The following is a 22,618-nucleotide window of genomic DNA, read 5'->3' as shown; positions in this document are numbered from 1 at the left end:
CCTGGTCTAGATTATCGTACATGCGTAGACATTGTTATAACATAAGCCTAGGAGGGAGATACGTCGTCGACTCTGAACGATACGTTTGCGACGAGCAGCGCGATGCCTCGCAGCGGACGATTATTAAAAATAGAGTACACCGCGTCTAGCTTAGGTTAGTTTACGCTAGATTAGATTCCGTTGAGAAGGGAGGTTACGCCCGAATCTAATTTCCAACAAACCTAACAACCATGAACACTGACAACGGTCGTCACAATAATACGAAGAACCGAGCGATAGGAGAAGAAGAAGAAGAAGAAGAAGAAGAAGAAGTGAGAAACAAAAAAAAAAAAAACAAAAACAAAAGAAAGAAGAAAAAAATATGCGGGCGAAAGATCCTCCCAGCGTCTGTGTGTGGGTGAAAGACTCGGTGCTGAAAGCATCGGCGACGCTGTGTAGTAAGTATAGCGATGATGAGAGCCTGTGGCACGGGTACGCATCACAGTCGTCGTCGTCGTCGTCGTCGTCGTCGTTCGGGCCTCTCGGTGTCCCGACTCTGGCGGCTGGCCGGCGCGGCGATCCCGAGGCATAGAGAGAAGCGGTCTGTGCCGTGCGGTGCCGACTGGAAGTTGGAATGCGGCCGAGCCGGGCATGGCAGCCTTGAGAGCGCCGCGTTGCTGGCCGCAGTAGTGCGACTCAACCTCACCCGTGACTCTACACAACCAAGACGATTTCTCGACACGCGCTCGCGAGCAGCGATCTCTCGACACACGGGGCCGATGCCTATAGGCACACTCAGCGAGCTGTGGTAGCTGGGCTGGGTTTTAGCCGCGGACCGAAAGAGATAGGCAACGAACGGAGAGGTACAGCATTCTAGTGATACGGCTACGCCGCTCGGTCAGACCGAGGAAAACTAACATTTGAACCGGGCTCGAGGCGAAAGCTTTGTCACGTGTCCACGTTCGTTCGCCGCTTTTGTGCCGGACGCACTGCTCTTTTACTCCTAAGAACTCTACCGATATCGAACTGCCTTGCCGACCGAGCTGAACAATCGCTAGACGAACTCCGTACGATTTATAAACACTCGATTCGGAACGACGGAATTTTAAATCTTGGACCATTCGGAAACGGTCGAGATAAATTTTTACGCGAGGAATGAAGAAGTGATGTTCCGTAAGCTCGATTCGCTGGATTGGCATGTTACCACCGAAAAGCTTTTCACGCGGCTTACGTACGCGAACGAACAGCTATAAAGCTCGGGGCTTGTACGTTCAATGAGTGCATGCGATATACGTGTAACGTCGCGGTCGAGGCGGTGCTCTCCGCAACAAGTAGTCTGCGGGTCGACGTGAGAAAGTCAAGTCTACGTACGTACGTACTTACCTAGTATATAATATACCGTACACACAATAAGTACCTACACGCGAATATCGATTGTAAGAACCTTGTGTCACGCGGCGCGGCAAAACCTTGCGAGGAACGTGTCGTAAGCGATACGAGGGATCCGGATCCTCCTTACTCGAATTCCGGTGGAAACAAAGACGCGTGGCCGTGACGTCATTCGTCACAAGCGAACCGCGGGCCGTTTCCCCGGCGGCGCGGGAATTCAAACTCGAAAAACGTTGTCGACGTTGCATTCTGTCCAAGTTTCCACGAACACTGTTCATTTCCATTGCACGTCGTTTCACTGTTCTTACTTTCTTTTGACGAGTATTATCAAACGCGCATACATACCTACTTAAGCATCATCTCGATGGTCGGCCGAGTACGTAAAAATTGTAAGTGCACCGCTTAAAGCCTCGCTGAGGACTGGGTCGCGTTTTACGATTACAGGAGGAGAAGGAGGAGGAGGAGGAAGAGGAGGAGGAGGAGGTAATAATCTGTCCAGGAAGTCTCGAGATTTATAACACCGAGGCGTGTACACCCCGTCGCGAGAGGCTAATCTCTCGCCGAAAACACCGACCAATTGCGCAATATCATCTCTCTCAGAGTCGCCTGTGTTGCCGCGGCGTTTGTACCTGACCTGCCCTAATCTTTCCGTCATCGTTGTCCCTCTTTTGCGCTCTCTGTGTGGCATACGTCCAACCATGCTTTGCAGGCCCCTCCTACTCCTGCCTCCTTATCACGTTCTATTCTCTCTTCCTCATCCGCTTCAAATTTTTAACGCCTCTACCGCCTCTACGTGCAGGTGCCGCGTACGCGAAGGAGCTTTCTTTCACGCTCGATTATTCTCAAACCCCTTTTTCTTACCAATAACACGTGATTTTATATCTAATTACGATGGAGCTGTCCAAAGAAACGAGGATAGACAATTCAAGTTCGGATGACACCAGGCCGACTCTTGCGATATCAAATTTTTACCAAGCCTTGTCTGAACGAATTAAATCTATTATTGTAATCGCGTCGTGAATTGAGGGAATTTTTTTGATACGGAAATATGAATTGATTGTAAACTGCAAATACAACAAGATCCACGTATTATAAGGTAATATTGAAGCAAAGTAAATATTCCGTAAAGTAAAATCGATTAAATATTTCGTCGGCATTCGGTAGTGAATTAAATTCATTCGACAAACCGTTGAATTTTCCAAATCTCCAAGTGGCTATCGAATATTCATCCTTACACGCGTTAGTGAAGAGCCAAAATTTCTTTCGTTGAAATAAAATTCAAGTTTAAAGTGCAGGGTCGTTGCGTTGCATAATATGTAGAGGCAAGTTGAAGAAATTTCTTTCTCATTCTCAGTACATATATTCACAGATATAAATTCATCATCGATTAGAGAGAGAGAGAGAGAGAGTATAATAATCAGAGTGCCGCTCATTAAATACGTTCACGTCACTTAATATGCATCTGTTATTAGCTGAAAAGTTTACTGTTGAATTGATCGAGTTCTGACCTCTCGCTGATAGGAAAGCCAAAAATATGCAATGTGAAGAGATTGCAAGTCTCTCTCTGAGGAGGTTTCGCGTATACATGCAGCGCGAGTTATTATTTCTCAATTCGATATCAATCATACACAGTGGCTCGCTTTCAACGGCGCGCACGCGTGTTGTTGTTATTCAGCGCGGGAATTTTGAATTTCCGATAGAACCAATTCACCGATACCGCATATATCACGTGTTTTTGTTCGAAGGCGGTGCATTTCCGGATGAGTGAAACTGTGCAACGAGGAGAAAACGGAAAGAAACTCTTGGAATTTTCGTCAAATTATAACATAGCTGGATGCTTGTTATCGTTATATGTATGATGTATAGATATACGCACACGCGGAAATCGGTGCAGAGTCCTCTGAGCTCTCGTGCCGCACAGCTCGCGGAATAGATAAGAGATATAAGAGAACTTGAAGGCAATTTATCGCTGATAAAGATGCTCTTATCGTTGTCGACGCTGCTGGCTGAGTATGATAAGAATACGTCAGTTATACATAAAAAGAGGGCTTGCAGATGAGGAGAAGGAGCGCGTGACGTCTCCTTTTCGCATTAATTTATAGCATCAAATTCAAAATTCTCAACGCCCGATGTTCGATTACGTGTAAATATTTACATTGATTACCGCGATTTTTATTCGATCATACTTCCAACTCGGATTACCCCTGTGACACGCAATCAAGTCCTCATAATTGACTATAATCCCGGTACTCGTGCATTTCTCAGATCATTATCAAAATACAAAATACCTTCTACAGCCCGATCGATAGAATTAATTGAATTTTTTTTTCTCTTTAACAGACTCGGCAGGTTGTAGTTTGAATTATTATTGTGATATTTATTAAGTTTTTACATCCATACCTTACGGACTTACACATATGTTAGTTTATTTTTTCTTAATTAACGGCAAACTGCGCCTAAGAATCCCGAATTTGGCTCTTCTCGTCTTTCATACGAAAGATCAATCGTCTCGGAGAAATTTGGATAACAGCTTTCTGCTATCGAAACAGGAGTATCGCATCACTTTCATGTCCCTGATTCGTTTTCGGTACTGATTTTCATGAACAATAATTAATTGGACCGCGATACGAAAAAAAGAAACTAATATAGATGTACGAGTCCGTAAGGTGAACGCATAAAAATGAATAAAAAATATTACAACAGTTGGTAGCAGCATCTTTCAGGTTTTGCGACAGTTTTTTCATTTTTTTTTCTCCAATATTTGTCACAAATTTTTCGAGTGGTGCCTCAGAAAAAAAAAAAAAAAAAAAAAAAACGATAAGAAATGAACCACCCTACCGAACAGTCATTGAGCGTGGAATATACGTAGAGATGAAAAGTGAAAATTATTTCAATTTCACGTCCTTCGGGTAGGTATCCGCCGAATACGTAACAGGCGCGTGTAACTCGATGACAATCGGCAAGTACGCGTATCGTAATTAAAATCATCAATAATCAAGGGGGGGAGGGCTTATCGATGGGCAGGGAGGTGACAAGAGCGTGGCGTGTTTACGTAAGCCGCAACTCTCGCAGAGCGCCGCGCGGACTGCAACAAATTACGAGACGACGATGTTGGCCGTTGCGTCATTCATCGAGCTGCTCTCTAGCCGACGCAGCTGGCCAGGCGCCGCGGCTTTCAAAAATTCGACGCTCCGCCGTTTTCGTAGCGCGGTGAATAAAAATCTTATAAAAATCCGGACCGGCGGCTCGCGCTCCAAAGCTTCGACTTACCTACAACTCGTAGGTGGGTATAACACCGCGTCCGAAGAACCGAGCAAATAACGAAGCCTCGAGATAGTAAAGACGGCAACTGCGCAGTCAGGAACGCCGAAGGTCGTCGTCGTTGCTGCTGCGACAAGCAGCGATACTCGCAATTGTTGGCTAAAAACATATACGTCTATGTATTGTACCGACGCCGCGACGCCGAAGTCGTTACAGGTATACCGAAGAAGCGGGAAAATTTAAAAGATCTTTTTCGATGTCCGTACCGAAGAACAAATAACACGCTGTACAACGTATCGTTTTTGAATATATTTAATCGACGTTTAATTTAACTCTTTGACCGCCTTTTTAGCATATTTGCTACAATGACGAAACGGCAATTTTTTTAAAAATATCTTGAAATTATTCGAAAAGTAGTAAACTTTTTATTTAGACGTGGAAATTGAAAAATTCTGTTCTTAAATAGTGTAATTTTTGATTGGATTATTCTTTACTCTAGGGTTGCGGGTACCTCTGTATGCTACAACGTACGTTCGAGATTAGCAATTTGGAAAATTATCAACGATTTTTTTTATACCGAACGGAGCTGCGAGGCCGGTGCGGAATAACAATGGGGAAAAATATTAACGATATTTTGTTATTTTTTTTTCCTCGAATCTTGCGCTCGCAGTTTCAAATTCTTGAAGAGAGAGAGAGAGGGAAAGAAAGAACGAAAGAAAGACAGAGATAGGATATTATATCGCAGCGCGGCTAAATCGGCAACAAGAGCGAGTCTACAGTTGAAGAAAACAAGATTGTGTCTGGCGTGGTCTGAGAGCCGGGCAATAAGCGCTGCGTCGAGTCAGCCGCTCGGTTCTAGCGACTAAAGTAAGCAAGCAAGTAAGTAAGTAAGTAAGTAAGTAACTAAGTAAGTAAGTAAAACCGAGTCAGCCTCAGCCATGGAAAAATGACGTAGTCGCACCGAGAGTCCGCGGTGAACGCTGCGGTATCTTTTAGCTGGTTGCGCGACTGCGATCGGTTCTCGTCCCCTCTTGTTCCCTCCCCCGTCGCTGTCTCACTCGCTACGTAAGTTTCACCAACGATGAGAGAAAGGTCCCTGCATAACCGACCGATCGACCGAAGTAAGGAACAAACGAATGATCGGAGCCCGCAAGCGGTCCGTACGCTCGGGTTCCGTTTACCGAAAGCCCGCAAAACCGATGAATATTTTCAAATCGTCCAGGTACAAAAACGTTTCCCGAGGAGTCTCGCGGTTCGCTACGACGTTGTTGAAAGAAACGCGAAGACGTTCGTAGAGAAGAAGAAGGTCGATCAGCTACGATATTACGTAACGCTACGAAACCACACGGTTTGTATCACCGAAAATAATACGAGTAAAGAATGAAAAAAAAGAGAGAGAAACGCACGAAATTAACTATTATTCGTTGGGGTAGGATGATGTCGAAAAAGGGAATAGAACAATAATAAAGTAATAACTACAAGAACACGGTTCCACGGTTTTTACCCGCGTATAACTTGCAACAAATTATGCGTAGGTATTTTCTTCTCCGGGTCGTTAAAGTAAGTTTTAACCCTAAAACGTGTATCGCGATTCTATCGCGTACAGTCCTTACGACCAGCCAGCGTTTATCTCTGCGATTTTCCGCAAGGTAGATATTTTAAGGACGGCCGGTTATCGGTGTAAATAATAAAAACGTACCCGATGAATTTTCTTAGATTGTCAACGGTGTGGGCAGAGAACGACGTCGCTGGTTATTAGGATACATAGCCAGGCAGGCAGGCAGGCAGGCAGGCCGGGTGTTGTGTCGTCGTAGTTGGTATGGCGGTAGGAGGAGGGAGAGAGCGTGCGCGCGCATCGTCCGTGAGAGAGGCTCGATTCTTGCGTTGCCTTCGGTGTATAGCCTTGCGTTCGTCGTGCAGGTGGGCCGAGAGATGGCGGAAACGGCCGAAGGTTTCTCCGGGGGAAAACCGAGTCTGAGCGAAGTGACGAGGAGCGGATTCGCCGCTGCGCCGCTAGCGTCGCGTCGCCTCGGCATCGAGAGACTGCTTGCTGTTGTCAGTATTCAGTAATGCTTTGCATGGCTGGCTCGCCAGTAGTCGTAGGGTCGGTGAGAGTTGTTTTTAAGTCGCTAAGAAGAAGTGATCACAGTGTGGTGTTGTTTGCCTACCGACGTCGCCGTCGTCGCCGTCGTTCTTCTTCTTCTACTACTACTAGTACTTCTCCTTCTTCTTCTCCTCCTCCCTGCTCGACTGCTAATAATTATAGTATTAATAATAATAACAACAACGATAACAAGAACAAGAACAAGAACAACAACAACAACAACAACACGACCACGACCATTATTGCCTATTGCCGTTGTTGTTACTACCATTATCGTCGTAGTTACTGTTGCTGTTACCGTCGGTTACCTCGTCGTCACCTTCCTAGCAATCCGATATCCTCCGCCACATTCTCCGCCTCGTCGTCCTCGTCGTTGTTATACCACCACCGCCGACGACGAGTGTGTTGCTGCTGACGTCGCCGAAATAACCGACCACCGTCGTTCAAACGAACAGCACACCGACGGAAAAGGAAAAAGAAGAAGAAGAAAACTTACTAGTTTAATAACAATAATAATAATAATAATAACAAAAGAAAATAAACAACAACAGCAAGAATACGCTGAACAAGAAACTATTCTCTTTTAGCTTCTATCGTTTGCTCCCGGTGTTGTTAACCTGTAAAAGGAACTGATGAAAATAAAACTCCGCGGTCAATCCTACTTCCCGCAACCCCAACCCTTGAATAAATCGACGCAATAATTCGTCTGCGATACAAGTTATCTACGTCCATCCCACCCCCTTCCCCACCCCCCTTTGCCCCTCGAAACTACCCCCCTGCCCCCCCCCCGCTTGGTCGTACCCTGAAGTGAAAATTCGACGATATTACGTGAATGAATATATATACATATTTATACATGGTCAACGAACAGTCCAAGATGCTGTCAACAGTGCTAGCTAAATAATAATGTGGTGCGACGTTAACCAGGTGAGTTTCTTTCTTTTTGAGACTTTTTTTTTTTATCCCTAGTTTTCTCCTTTCTCAGTTTCTCTTCATTTTGAACAATTTGGGGTTCGGGTAGGGAGAAACAGAGAAAGAGAAAAAGAGTGGTGGGTTTTTTTTTTTTTTTCTCTCCACCGCCGTGTCGACAGATACTTGCGTTATAATTACAATTCTGTGATCGGAAGTTGGATCGAATTCCATTTGCGGTCGTCCGATCTTTCTCCGTATGCATCCGATGTACGAGCATGTTACGCAGAATCAAGCGGATATGATATTGTAGGAAAGGGTGAGAAATTATTTCTGGTAAGTTTCTTGACCGATGAATGCAAAAACACCGGGCGTTAATGACGGTTATAATGATGATGACGAGGATGACGAGGATGATGACGACGATCGCTTGTGCGTGAAGAAATATTGATACATAATAATTCTATGGATTTCCTCGTCCTCCTTTTCGATTATATCGTAAATTCCGCAACGAAATTTAATGAATTTCTTTAATTTTGTAAAATTTCCGCGGCTTAAGCACAGCGAAAGAGACAATGGACTCTGCAATATTAGACTTTGACAATAGTCGATAAATTCGAGGAACCTAGTTGGGTGTACATCGTGACGTACACACAGCCTCGTTAATAACGTCGTTGCAAGAGAGTAAAGCCGAGATGCAATATCGCCCCAAGAAAATGACGATCATTGGGCCCCGGAGCGTAGAAACGAGTTTTCGAATATCGTTGAGAAACTTTGTACCAACGAATCAAACGAATCGACCAAAAGCGCGTTGTTCGAAAGACCGTCGTTGTAAGAAATTAACGCGGGTTCGACGACGAACTTGTTTTTTTTTTTTTTTTTTGGTTTCGTCTTGTTTCAACGTCGTTCGATCAGTTTGAAACTGGTAGTAAACGTGCGAAACGGCGGGAAAAATTTGAATCGCGATTTTTTCACACCGCGTATTTTTCTACACGCCTCTCGGCAAGACGTCAGATTTGACGCGTGGTAACCTCGTGTGCAGTTGTTTGAATTCGAGCAATCCCGCGTTTCCTTGGCGAGGCGAGGCGAGGCGAGGCGAAGCGAAGCGGTTGCGGGTCGTCGGGGGCGGCGAGGGGCGGGGGGGGGGGGGGGGCGGACTTCTCTTCTTTACTCGGCCGCCCGTGGAGGAAACTTAACGCGCGCCGACGACTGCTAACTTCCAGCGAGCGGACTCGTAGCTGTCTGTGGTAGCTTACAATCGGTAAGCGAGAAAAGAGAAGGGAATAATAATATGCCGCGGAGTTGGTTACGACGACTAGCCATCGGGACGGCCGTCGCTATGGGAACGGGAACAACGATAAACAACGACAACAACAAGAATTCCTCATGATTTCGTTTTTACACTTTTCTGTTCCTCCCCCTCTCACTCTATTTCTTTCCTTTCCTTTCCTTTTATTTAAAATTTATCTACAAATTTTGGTACGCTCGATACGAACAATGGAACGTTGTTTAACCTAGGTGAAAAATAGTTAGACTAAGGTCCGATCGATAAGTTAGACACATTATATGCGTATCAAACGTCCTCTCTAAATAACCAACCTTCCTGTGGCTGTTTGAAATTTGAAAGCCTATTGTTCGTCAATAAATATTCGTTGTAACGTCAACTCCTGTGGGATTTCATTCGGGCGAAACGGGCCAAGTAACCTTTTGAATATACGAAACGAAAAATTTGACCTTTATTTTTTCTTGTTGCCGTTTGTTTTATACTTAATTTTTACGATACGAATGATTTTCTCAGCAATCACCTAACGCACGGTTTCAATTTTGTTCTTGATTTGCTCTTTTGTTCTTCTCTCTCTCTCTCTCTCTCTCTCTCTCTCTCTCTCTCTCTCTCTCTCTCTCTCTCCTTTTTCGTTATCTTGGTCTCACGATTTTCCATGCTCAACACTACGTTTGATATAACGGGGGTAAGAAAAATAATTTCACGATAACCCCGTTATTTCTATCCTCCATATTGTTTTACCATAAACGTTTACTTGCTAAAATTTTGCAATTAAAGAATCACCACATGCGGTGTATCATAAATAATATACGTTTGTCGCGAGTTTCGTTAATTCCCGCGCGTGTCCTTAAATGCGATATCCCGCAGTTTATAACAGAAATGTTGCGTTTAAATAAAGCGTCGTATGATGGATTCACGCACACCGCCTTATAAGAAAGACGATAATACAACTTGGTAGAAGTTGAAGTACGCATTATTGTTTTCCCTTAACTCTCGAAGCATGCCAGCAAGCGTGTATGCGGCAAGCAAGTTCAGCGTCAACGTCAACGTCAACGTCAACGCATAACGTGTAACCGTCGTCTGCCAAGCGGACCTCTGCAAGTATGTTGAGATATACGTTGACACACACGCGCACACACACACATGCGTATATATATGCGTACATGCGTAACGCGCAGCATTAATTTCGTCAAGTACGCATGGATGTCGCGTATATGCGTTTATGTATGTGTTTACGTACGTATATAAGTTGTTCACCGAATGTGCAGCGAGACTTCTTCGTACCGACACTCGTTGTGCGTTACGTAATCGTTTAGGCACAGCGGTTCTCAGTCCTTGTGACAAATAGCGAATATCATACGGTCAAAACGACGACAACGATGATGATAATGACGATGATGATAGCGCAACGTGAAAATACACCGAAAAAAAAAAATAATATACATATATACAACGAATATACAGTTGGTAAAAATCTGTTTCAAATTTCGTCATAAATATTGTATATTTATTTTACATGGTGAAAACAAGAAAAGCTGATTTCACTCAAAACTGTTGGAAAAGAGGCGACGCGTGAAGGTTTCTCGCTAAAAAAATTTTTAAAAAAAAACAAAAAAAAAAAGAAACTACCACCCGTGTCAACTGTATTTTCTACTACGAATATATGTATACAGCAGATTTCAGTCTGCATACAGTGGTTTTCATTGTTTCCAAGGTTTCCTATTGTTGCATTATACTAAAGTATATTTCGTCGAAAAACCTTATACGTCATTCTTTTCCCGGACTTTTGGATAGAATCTACTCTTTTATTCTCTCCGTGCATGCTTAACCTGTCGTCGACTTTATACAGACACAAAATATGCCACATTGATAAATTTTGAAATACAATCATTGATTCGCGTCTCATGTATACGTTTACGTAACGTACAAAATATAGAGGTAAAAAAGGTGTTGTTATACATACGGTTTATAATAAATATAAATGTGTATATATATATATATATCGAGAAAGTTTTTATTTTTTTCTTTCCCGTAATCTTTTTCTCTGTAATTCATTAAACGCAGAAACATCGTATTTGGTTGTTTGTTTTTTTGATATTTATTTTATTTCCACCCTCGCGACGTTGACCAAGATACCAAAAGTACGCTAAACACTCACCTCCGTTGTAACCCCCTCCTCATCCTCCTCCTACTCCTCCTCCTTCGCCTTGTTCTCTCACCACTTCTGCAACAAGAGTAAAACAAACTATTATCACACAACGACCGGAGAATCGCTGGCTCCTCCTGCAGTGCACAGCAGCGTTAGTGAACTCAAAGGTCCCATTAACCAGAGTTATCGACACACGATCTGTCGGTAGATCTTCTTTGCCCCCTCTACCGAAATAACACCCCCTCCTCCTCCTCTACCACCTTGTCCCGCTTTGCCCCCCCCCCCCCCCCGCCCCCGGAATCTCTCGGCATTCCGTAGCGCTACCCTCCATTCATAAATTCGCCCGGCTTGCCACGTTGTACGTTACTTTGCGCGTGTGTGTGTGTGTAATACCTATATAATATATGTATACGTGCGTGCATACGTATATATATATATATATATGTATACACATATGTATGTACATATGTCAAGTTTTGCCGTAAAACACGTGGTCTTGATTTACGCGCGTATAATAATGCGCGATGTGTGTCACGACGAACGACGACGACTACCTGCCACAACGATCACTGAATATGCATGTATATATATATATATATATATAGACACATATGTAACATAGCATGTACGAGGTTGTGTTGTACAGTATTTGGTGACTTGTGATTGCAATGCGTAATCGAGTTTTCGCATATTGTAATATGTTGTTTTTAAATACGCGTACAATGCCTCCGACTTGCATAACGCGTTGTAATATTGTAATAGCGAAGAAATCGTATTGTCAATAGATTATACAAGTTTACGAAAGACGAGAAGTTGTTCCCGGTGCCGGTTTTGTTTTCTTTTTGCTTTTCCTTTGAATATCTTTTTTTTTAAATTTATTTGTGCGTCAGTTTTATTTTTTTAGAAAATTTACTCAAGTATTTTTTATTATTATTATTATTATTATTATCATCATCATCAAAGAAAACGAAAAGTGAACAAGGAAGAAGAAAATATGCAGGAACAGAAGTTTGATAATACGTGGAGATGTAAAGCGTGACGTACTTTGTGTTGGCAGAGATCTTTTGTCGGCTGCCACCTGTGTTATACGTACATGCGTACGTAAATACGCACACTTTGCGCAATAACTTTCATACTTGAATGAAACGACGGAAAAATAATCAATCAAAGAAATTTTAAAGATAAAAGAAGTTTATTTTTTATCAGGCCAAGTTCGGGTCGGGTTAGGTTAGGGTATTACCGTACAGATTCGGGCAAGTTCGGATAGGTTCGGGATTCTTGACACGGCAGCGGCGATATCCTTATATAACATAGAACGATATGTATATATGTAATTGAAATAAATATATATATATATATAAGGAATTGAGGCACCACGTGCTGCGGCACCTTTGGCGACACGTGCCTCTGCAACCTATAGTACGCACGCCTGCTGCAGTTATAACCCAGTCTTGCTCGCTGTTGCACCGTGCACTTACCGCTACATCGAATCCAACAGCGAGCAGCTCTGTCGGTACGGACACTCACGCAAAACGAGACGCATGCTGAAAAGAGAGCCGCGACGAAGCAAAGACACACACAGAGAGAGAGAGAGAGAGAGAGAGAGAATAGAGCAGAAGCAACAACTGACAATAATACAATATGTATATAGATACATGCGAGCAATTGATAGATGCTACTTTTTACACTTATACCTACTTGTTTACACATCTCTCCGAGGGTTTGTAATGTAAGTATGTGTAATATAACGCGTATATATTTATATTGTGTATCGTTTATATTTGTTATATTTTTATTTTTTTTTTCTCTCTTGCATTTCAATTTGAAAATTATAGGTGTACGCGTGGTGTAAGAAATTTAGCCGAATTTGAGCTTCGAAGCGGAGCATGGGCATTATCGTATTTTAACACGTTGTACGTGTTGCAGGAGTGAGGTGCCTTGGTCGATTTCGACTCTGACTTGTATATCTCGCAAAAAATATCGAAGTTCGCTTGTTGATAAGAAAAGAAAAAAAAAACGTCCCGACACATTTTCACTCGACGACGAAGAAACTCTCTTTTCTCTTTTTCTTTTATGTTTATTTCCGCGACAATGAAAAAATGCATCGGAGTGTTTTTTCATTTTTTTTTCTATTTTTTTCGTCGAGAATCGCTGTACAGAGTGAGGGTGTGAAGCACATTCTCACACACTTCGAAATCGACCAGGACACTTGCCTTAAAGTCTATTCAAACGATTCAAAATTTTTCGATATTTGCACGGAAGGCGCGCGTTTTACCCTACACCGCGTTCTCGCGTATGAAAAATATATATATATACATGTATATATATTATAAAACAAAAAGAAAAACATAGAGAAAAAACAATGTATCGGAATAAAAATTTACAATATCTGCAAGCACACCTGTATCGCATACACTCGCTTATTATGTAATAATTACAAAATGTAGGTATGCAACGTGCATACATCGGGTCACAATCAGGTTGAATAACAGAATCGCACGCTGTGCTGGTTCATTCTTGTTACACTTGTCTGGCTACTCCTCCTCCTCCTCTTCTTTCTCTTCCTCTTCCTCCGCTATATATATATATAATGATATGTATATGTATATGTATATGTATATGTACACGTGTTTATCTCTGTATCGGCTAGGTAGATATTCTCCCCTATCCCCCTCCCTCGTATCCCCTCGCTCCTCCCCCTCCTTCCCCTCCTTGTTTCTCCCTCTTGCGTCCGCGTCGGCCTCACTTTATGTTCCTCCTGCTGCTGCTGCTGTTGCACCAACGGGCCGATGCACTTTGTCGCTTCCAATGCAGTTCAGTCGGATTCGGCTCGGATACCGGCGAGGTTCAAACCTCCTCTCCCAACGAGGTGCAATTGCGAACGGTGCGACGCAACGCGGTATTGTTATTTTATTCACTGCCGTGTCAATGCTTAACGACGACGGCTCTGTCCAAACGCGATTCATGAGGCTTTCTTTCAGGATGAATATGATTATTTAATTATTTAATTATTTTTTTGATTTTGATTATTTAATTATTCATTCATTCATTCATTCTCTCTCCTCTCCCCCTCTTTCTTTTACATGTAATTTGTTCTCTGCATAGTATTTATTGGCATGTAAAGTAAACAAATAGGTATAATCGACATCTGTGACGAATTGGATGGATTTTGCATTGTATTTTTTTTTTCTTCTTTTTTTCTTTCTTTTATCGTTGTGGAAATTTTCACAGATTACAGGACGAAAATGTCGTTGCTACACCTCTGTAATAAAATAATCACAGAATCGCAACGTCTCGGGTTGTTACGAAAGTATAACATAGGACAAATAAATATGCCTGCCACCTACGCGTATGAATATGATCGTCTTCGAAAGAGAGAAAAAAAAAGTAATTACAAGTTCTTTGTACGTCGTATACGGAGATAATTTTCTTGCAATTTAACGAGGAAAACAATTTGAATGAAAAACTTTTTTTTTTTTTTTTCTTTCGTGTCTCTCGAACAACACGGTTATGAAACTGAAGGATAATTCGACTCGTGATTAAAAAAAGAAAAGAAGAGAAAAATGAGCGTTGAAAACGTTGAGGTTATATTGTAAAGCAAAATGACAAAGTGTTTGAAAAAAATAAAATGAAAACCGCATTGAAGTTACTTCGAAAATTCTAATATCGCACATACGTAAATATACGTATATATATATATATATATATAGGAGTGATTTGCAGATGGATAGATAATGTTTATTATGCCCGTGGCGATGTTGGAAAAAAACATTAGAAACACGAGTAAACGCAGTAACGAAAATTATAAAAAGAGGGGTGAAAGTAGATGTGGATGTAAAAATGAATAGAGAAATATTGTACAGTAATATTATAATTGAAAATGAAACGACACAAATAAGTAAACAAACTAACAGATAGATCGATGGATAGGCAGTAGATAGAAATAGATGAATACATCAGTTAATTATTGTGTGGGCGAAGAAACGCGTGAAAGAAAAGAACGAGCAAGTGTGAAGATAAAGATAGAGAGAGAGAGAGAAGGGTAAGAAATCACGTGGGGTTACGGATCGCCGGGGTGCGCGAAGGTTTACGTTTCAAATCGAGCATCGTCGCGTCGCTTCGCGTCACAGCGGCGTATTTGACGTGTCCTGGCGAACAAACACACGTGGTCGAGAGCAACCCCTGCTACCTTTCAACCCCCACCCCCACCGCCTACCCCGACACTCGCGTCGTGACGTCCACCTCCACCACCCCCAACCCCTACAATAAAACTTTATCCGTGGGCGGGGCGGGAGACGAGGGTTTGAAAGATCCGCACGTGCAACCCGCGTGTATTTTTGTCGCGTTTGAGTTGGTAACGTTGCGTCGCAACTGTCGTCAACGTGGTTTCGGTGGTAATAACGTGATAAAACAAAAATCATAATGCGATGTAAGAAAATTTTAAACTTAGGACGTGTCGCGAAGTTTCTTAACGCTACTGCAACGCGAAGTATCCGATTACTTTGGCAATTTCAGGATTGACAGAGATTCGTTGCGTCAGTGGATTCATAAAAAGCAAAACTTGATCATTTTTACCCTTACGATTAACGTTACTAAAGTTCAACCTCCTGTTTCCTCATCATATACCTACCGTACGTGCATCGTGTATAAATAATATCGACACACGTTGTACGGTATACCTAATTTTTTGGTTTTTTTTTTGTTTTTTCTTTCTTTTTGGCTCCAGTAAACGATTACCTCCCTTTTTTCTTTTACCTCGTACTCGGTGATTCGCGCATAGTGTCAACGTTGAGAAAGAACACGTTTCTCCCGAAATCGTTTACTCGTTACACCCGCGGGTGAAAAACGCGTGTTCTCGCATCGCGTTTACGCGCGCGCGTTACAACTCGACTGCGACGACAAGGAGATTGGAGAGTCATCCAATCCTCGCACGGGTCGCAATCGGTTCTGAACCGTGATCTCATCGCATAGTTGACCGAGAGCGGTAGTCGGAATCCTCCCTCCCTCCTTTTCCTCATTCCCTCCGATACGTGTAGAGACTCGGTTCGTCAGTCGCGGCGGTTATTTAACTCGAGATTGTGTCGCGTGCCGAGAGATGAGAGACGAGTGGTGGTCGTTCGCTTGGGTTCCGTGTGTCTCCTATATAGTAGTCATGAAATATCTCGCCGCCTGCCTGACTGACAAATTAGTCGCCACGTGGTGGTGGTGGAGGAAAGATCACCGTCCACCGATACAACGGCTATCGGAGGGTCCTCCTCCTCCTCCACCTCCTCCACCTCCTCCTCCTCCTCCTCCACTGAAAAACGTCCAACTTCCCTCTTCGTCACTTCGGGATTCCCGCGTTCTTAGGCAAGTGGCGCTACCGCTCATCAATCTCTCGTTTCTCTTTGCTATATCTTCTCTTTCCTCTTTTATCTCATCTTATCTTATCCTAGCTTACTCTTCTCCGGAGGATTGTTGTCGTATGCAAATTCGCTGAGAAAGGCCACTTCGTCTCTCTCTCTCTCTCTCGATAGCTATAAGCTCCCAACCACGGTTATAAATCGAACACGAAGCCACATGGGTACGCGTACACATTTCACCCTTCGAAACTGGCGCTTTTCATATTTTCAACCACGTGCTAGCAGCCTCTGCTATCCCTCTCTCTCTCTCTCTCTCTCTCTTTGCACGAGTCGTGGAATAATGCCCGGTGTACAGGTGGCTGCGCTTTCATCCCATTCTACATTCCAGCCTTATAGCTGGCTTCTGTTCCCAGAGAGATTATCTTCGACTTGTCTTTTCGGTCTTTACCGCGTCGCCCACTCTCACACACATACACATACACAGTAAACAGTCTCTCGGTTTAACAGCTGTTGTTTAAAAAAAAAAAAATTATTATTTATATGTATGTAAACGAGCTGTCGGGATACAAGTTTGCGATATTTATGACACTTTATAGATATTTGTTTTTTCGCAAAAGTAATGATAAGAAAGGAAAAAGTAAATGATAAAAAACAAAATACTCCCAGGGGTGAACGTGATTTAGACCTTTGGATTTTTAGAATTAATATTATGTAGAACGATGTATATATGTATCAAACTTATCATGTTTCTAAAATGAAATAAAAAGATTCTGCAATTTTTCTGTTTCCTCTTGGTTTTTGTCCGTCACACGGAACCGCTTAGATACCGATATTTTGTTTATTGTACACCGTTTCGAGTGAGTTGATACATCCCAAAGCCCTTGACTACGAATAAATATATTTAGTTGTACGTATATAGTTTACGGTATTTTCTATTATCTATTTATTTTTCATTTTTGTTTCGGTCTGTTTTATCTTCGTCGATAAATCGGCACAACTGTGATCCAATGATCAGGCTTAGCATGGTAACGTTAACGCAACGAAACCTGACGTTAAAAAATCAACGACGTTATTATTTAAAAACGACTATCAAAGAGCCGGCTTTTCAAAATTAAAGTAGGTATATTTTATTTCAAATAACTGTGTAACCGAATCTCGGACATTCCTTAGTCGGCGAATTAGCAATTTTTCTTAAACATGCGTCGGTGTTGCAGCAACGTTATTAATATTATATATAACCACATTCTCGTAATTGAAATACCATATCAAAGTTACGCAACAACCTGCGCAGCTGCTAACGACAATTTTACCCTCCCGTACCAACATTTCTTCCAACGTAATCCCCGTGAAAGCCAAGTTGGAGAAACGAATAAAACAAGTTATCATTCACCTGTAATAAACGTAAATAGAAAGAAAGAACGAAGATCAGTTTAGTGGGGGAAAAAAAAAAAAAAAATGCAGCAAACGAAACAACGTTGGAATTATTGCGGTTATAGAAATTCGGATTCCAAAAAAAAATAAGAAAAAAAAAATTTAATAAATGAATAAATAAATGAAAAAAAAAAAAAAAAAAAAAAACACCCCGACGACGATATATCCTCGCGTGAATTACGACCACTGATCCTATCGTTGCAGTTATAACATTGTACATGTGCGTATAAATAACGCGTATATATAGTTATGCACGTATAACAACATGCCGCTGCCAAGGGTCGACGGGGTGGGGGGGGAGGGGGCGCAGAGAGGGGTGTACCTTAAAATATTAACCTAGCGATAATCTCCGTGTGACGGGGGATGTGGGAGGGGGTGGCATTTTTTTTTTTTTTTTTTTTTTTTTTCGGGGGTAGTGTGGGTAGAGTAAAAGGGCGCGAGGGGGAGGGGGAGGGGTTTCGCAAATGGAAAGCGCGTGCGCGAGCCTCCCCCTCCTCCTCCTCCTCCTCCTCTTCGCCCCTCCTCCTCCACCTCCTCCTCCTCCTCCTCCTCATCCTCCTCATCCTCCTCTCGACGTAACACAGAGAGACTATAAGTTGGAAACACGCATGCATACACATATATGCATGCACGTAGAGGGTATACATAGTACGCCGGTTGTAGTACACAGCGTAGGGGTTAATTGGACGCTGGCGCCGCCGCCGCGGCGGCTCGGCGAAGTGGAGCCACCCACGTGCGCCTGTCGAACGAAACGAATCGAATCGAAACTGTATTACATGTTGTTATGTGCCTGCATGCAGGGGAGGGACGGGAAAAATTAACCCCTGTAACGAAATACACGATCTTCGAAAAATTTTACGACAGATTTTTTTTTTTTTTCTTTTTCTTTTATTTAGGCGTCAAAATGAATTTTCAACGTACGGAGAATGTATGTATATATATATGTATATATACATATAGAAGAGAAACTAGTAACGTAACGCGACGCGACTGAAATTTTTTTTGCTGCATCCCCTCGCGCGGTGACGTCACACATAATTTGTCCTCTCTACTCGGTAGCTAAAACCTGAATCTAAAATGAAACGTATTTTTTTTTTTTTTTTTTTTTTGTTCAGCTAGGATCAAGAAAAATAATGATGTTCCTTCTCTACCTGTATTTCTTATTGTCAGAGACATGTCGCATAATAATAATAATAATAATAATAATAATAATAACAATGATAATATTAATATTAACAATAATAATCGCGTTGCGCTCCGTTACAAAGAACGAGAGAAAAAGGGCGAGAGAGAAAAAAAACTCTTGGGGTGGCTCGAGGGGTGTGGGGTTGTAGGGGGGATCGGATGATACGTAACGCAACTCGTTCGTTCGCCGGCTCGTTTCATCGATCGAAAGTTTCAAGTTGGATTCAGCAAGCCTCGCGAATATATCGATTCGTTCTCGTACCCCCGTATTCCAACCCATCCCTCCACCCCTGACGCTCTGCTTAATTTTAAGCCGGTGGTGCTACACCCCAAGCTGCCTTATGCTACAACATATCGAATAGCAATAGAAACAACAACGAAAACTCTATAATTTTTTGAAAATTTCGTAAGTCAAAAAATGTTGTACAAGGAAAGAAGGAGAAAAAACGAGTTTATTTTTATTTATTTATTTATTTGTTTTCTCTGTTTTGTTTTTCCCTTTATTTATGGTTACTCAAATTCATTGTACGCGGCACGCGTGCGACGGGAAGAACGGACTTATAGCTGTGACTCGAATAACGAAACTAAACTATACGTGTATATATAGGACCGAAGTTTTTTTTTTTTTATCAAATTTTTTTTCAACGTTTCGATAAATTAACGTTATTAACTTCACCCTCGTACCAAACTAACAATGTATAATCGTGCATAGGGGATGTAGTTATAAGGACAGTTGAGAATAAATCATCTTGTCTAGGTACGTGTAATTATTTATTGTTCACGTTATACGACGAAAGGACAACAACAGCAACAATAATAATTTCCGCGTAGCACGAGCTCGATATTATTAATACATAGTCGCCGCGCGTCTCGCTCGTCCACATGACAATTACGGAGAAATTTAAAAAGTCTCAACGCTTACCAAATACGATAATACGTAAATTATTATATTACACATGTGCGATATCCTAAGCAGACTTGCCATGTTGCGCTGAGACGAAAAAATCTACAGCGTTTGCTCGTAGATTACTCTACATATTACGTATAATATATAGTCGAAGTCGATCCTCTCCGGAGGAAGGTACGTCACATCCTCTGAAACCAGTTTTCACAGGGACGAAAACTCTGAAACCTCCTCCGCCGTTCTCGCCGCTCGATTCTCCTTTTCTCCCACTCCCTCACGATCCAAAACCCACGAGCTCTTCTCGAAGATCTCGTCATATTATACGCGCCGTTGGATAGATCGTCGTATTAATATCATTTTCTCTATCCTGTATTCTTCTACGGTACATACCTTCGGCATGTATCTATATTTATATGTTTATTTATACGTGTAAATGGGTTTTATTTTTTTTTTTTTTTTTATTTTCTATTCTATTCTTTTCATTAGCTTTCAACCAGTTGACCAGACTAAAAATTTGGAGAAAATATAAAAGAATAAAAGAAAATCGGGAACATGGTACGTACGTATATATAAATTCTTGTGCAATAGCCAAATTCAAACTTTCGAATAATCGTTACGGAATACGACTCTTACCTAATTTACTTTTGTATTTTTTTTTTTTTTTTTTTTTTTATTGCTTGTAGAAGCTTATTGTTATACAATTTATTTCCTAGGCTTTTCTTTTTTCTATTATTATTATTATTATTGTTGTTGTTGTTGTTGTTGTTAATTTCCACATTCGTTTGTATTATAGAACGCATGTATTGTAGATGAGGCAAAGTTGAGATCATCGCAGAGCGTAACATATATATATACATATATATATAGTATATATATATATACACATATGTATAAGCGATTCCGCACCCCATTTCGTACACGCCGCAAACGAACGAACGAACCCCGCGTGATCGAGGAAAGAGAGGGGCGGTTTTTCGGGCCGTACGAAACTCAACTTTTCTGAATCCCCCTTCTACCTCGCCGTCTCTCTCCGGCTCTCTCTCTCTCTCTCTCTCTTTCTCTCTTTTTCTCTCTCTCTCTTTCTCTCTCTCTCTCTCTCACTCTTTCACTCGCTCCCTGCCTACGCCGAGCGACCGAGCGCCAACGGAAAATCTATACGAGGAGAGGGGAGGCTTGTCGTTCTCTGCTATACGTAGAGGTCGTTTCACATGCAATCCCGACACATAGGTATGGAAAAACGCGGAAAATCGTACGAAAACATCCGTAAAGAAAAAATGAAACAAAAATAAAAGAAAAAGAAGAAAAAAAAAAAAAAAAATATGAAACATTCGACCCCAAGCGTAAATTTTTACAATATCTTCTACATCGTCGAAATGTCGCGCTCCAATTTATTCTCAACCTACGGGCATCGAAGGTGTTTAAGGGGATGAACGCAGGAGAGAGAGAGAAGCGCTTATTTGCCCTGGGAGAGGTCCCCTCAGGCGGTATATAGATATTGTACGTATAACATGGAATGTGTACGGGTATACGACAAATCGCAGTACGATCAACAACAAGATTAAAACCGAAGCTAGGAAAGATATCGAAAGAAGAGAGTTGAGAGATGAAAATAGATGCTAGAAAAAAAAATGGGCAGTGGATAAATAAAAAATTAAGAAGGGAAAGAGAGAAAAGAGAGAAAAGAGAGAAAGATGGATGGAAGGGGGGTTGATTTCACCGTGCCTTTTTCTCTCTCCGCCTTTTATCCTCTCTGCCTATCCATCCATCTATCTTTTCCATTGCTTTCTCTCTCTCTCTCTCTCTCTCTCTCTCTGTCTGTCTCTCTCGAGCGGTTGATACTTCCCCGGCGCATTGTTTTCCTCAGCTGTTACAGGTACGTAGGCGATACGTATGTGTGCGAGTGTGTGTGTGCGCAGGCATACAGCTATGTGTATATGCATAGGCAAAAGCTGACAATGCGAAATAAAAGCAAAGAGAGAGAGAGAGAGAGAGAAAAAATGCGCGAAGGAGCGAGAGAAAGGAGACTGAAGTGACGATAACATGACGATGACGATAATGACGATGACGATGATGACGATGATGACGATAAGGAGGTGGTGGATACAGGAGTGACGTTACGTAGAGAACGGATATTAAGCGAGAATTACAATCTCGAGATACTGGTCGTATAGCTTGATCGATAAAGAAATATCTAATAAATATTATATGGGCCGAGTTGTTACTGACCGTGGTTAATATTATACATATATTATAATGTATTATTATACACGTAGACACAAGCCGCATGTACAGCAGCACGTGTGTCGCGAAGGGTGAATTTGTACGAAGTACTTAAGGAGGAAAAAAAAATGGTAAAAAAGGAACCGACGAGAAACGGAGGAAACGAAAAAACGTTTTCATCCTCTTCCATAGTGCAGCGACAATTATTTGCAATCTGTCATGTATTATACAGTTGTGTTTTACACAACGTGTCAGCTGAACAGAAAATAAGAAGAAAAAAATTTTTTTGTTCTTTCTTTACGAGCTTACACCGTAAACCTGTATCTTGTACGCGTATATACGTATCCGTATATATATACGTATACACGTAAGAACGTTGATCTAATTTCTTCTTCAATTCAACGCGCCCCTTCATTTCAGAGTCACCAGGGGACATGGGGAAAAATAAATTGTTGCTTATGTA

General features: G+C 41.9%; 1 protein-coding gene across 1 annotated transcript in view; it reads left to right on the top strand.

The window, feature by feature from the left end:
- The first annotated feature begins 6,643 nt into the window (after window positions 1-6,643).
- Window positions 6,644-22,618, top strand: part of LOC124179569 (period circadian protein) — a 33,081-nt gene continuing 17,106 nt past the window's right edge. Inside the window, 1 exon segment of the mRNA XM_046564108.1 lies at window positions 6,644-7,660. Coding sequence (XP_046420064.1) covers window positions 7,640-7,660 — 21 coding nt within the window. The 5' untranslated portion in view covers window positions 6,644-7,639.

Source organism: Neodiprion fabricii, chromosome 4 (genome assembly GCF_021155785.1).
Source record: "Neodiprion fabricii isolate iyNeoFabr1 chromosome 4, iyNeoFabr1.1, whole genome shotgun sequence".
Classification (NCBI taxonomy): Eukaryota; Metazoa; Arthropoda; class Insecta; order Hymenoptera; family Diprionidae; genus Neodiprion; species Neodiprion fabricii.
The sequence above is the reverse complement of the archived record's forward strand: the minus strand, read 5'-3'. Positions and strand labels throughout refer to the sequence as shown.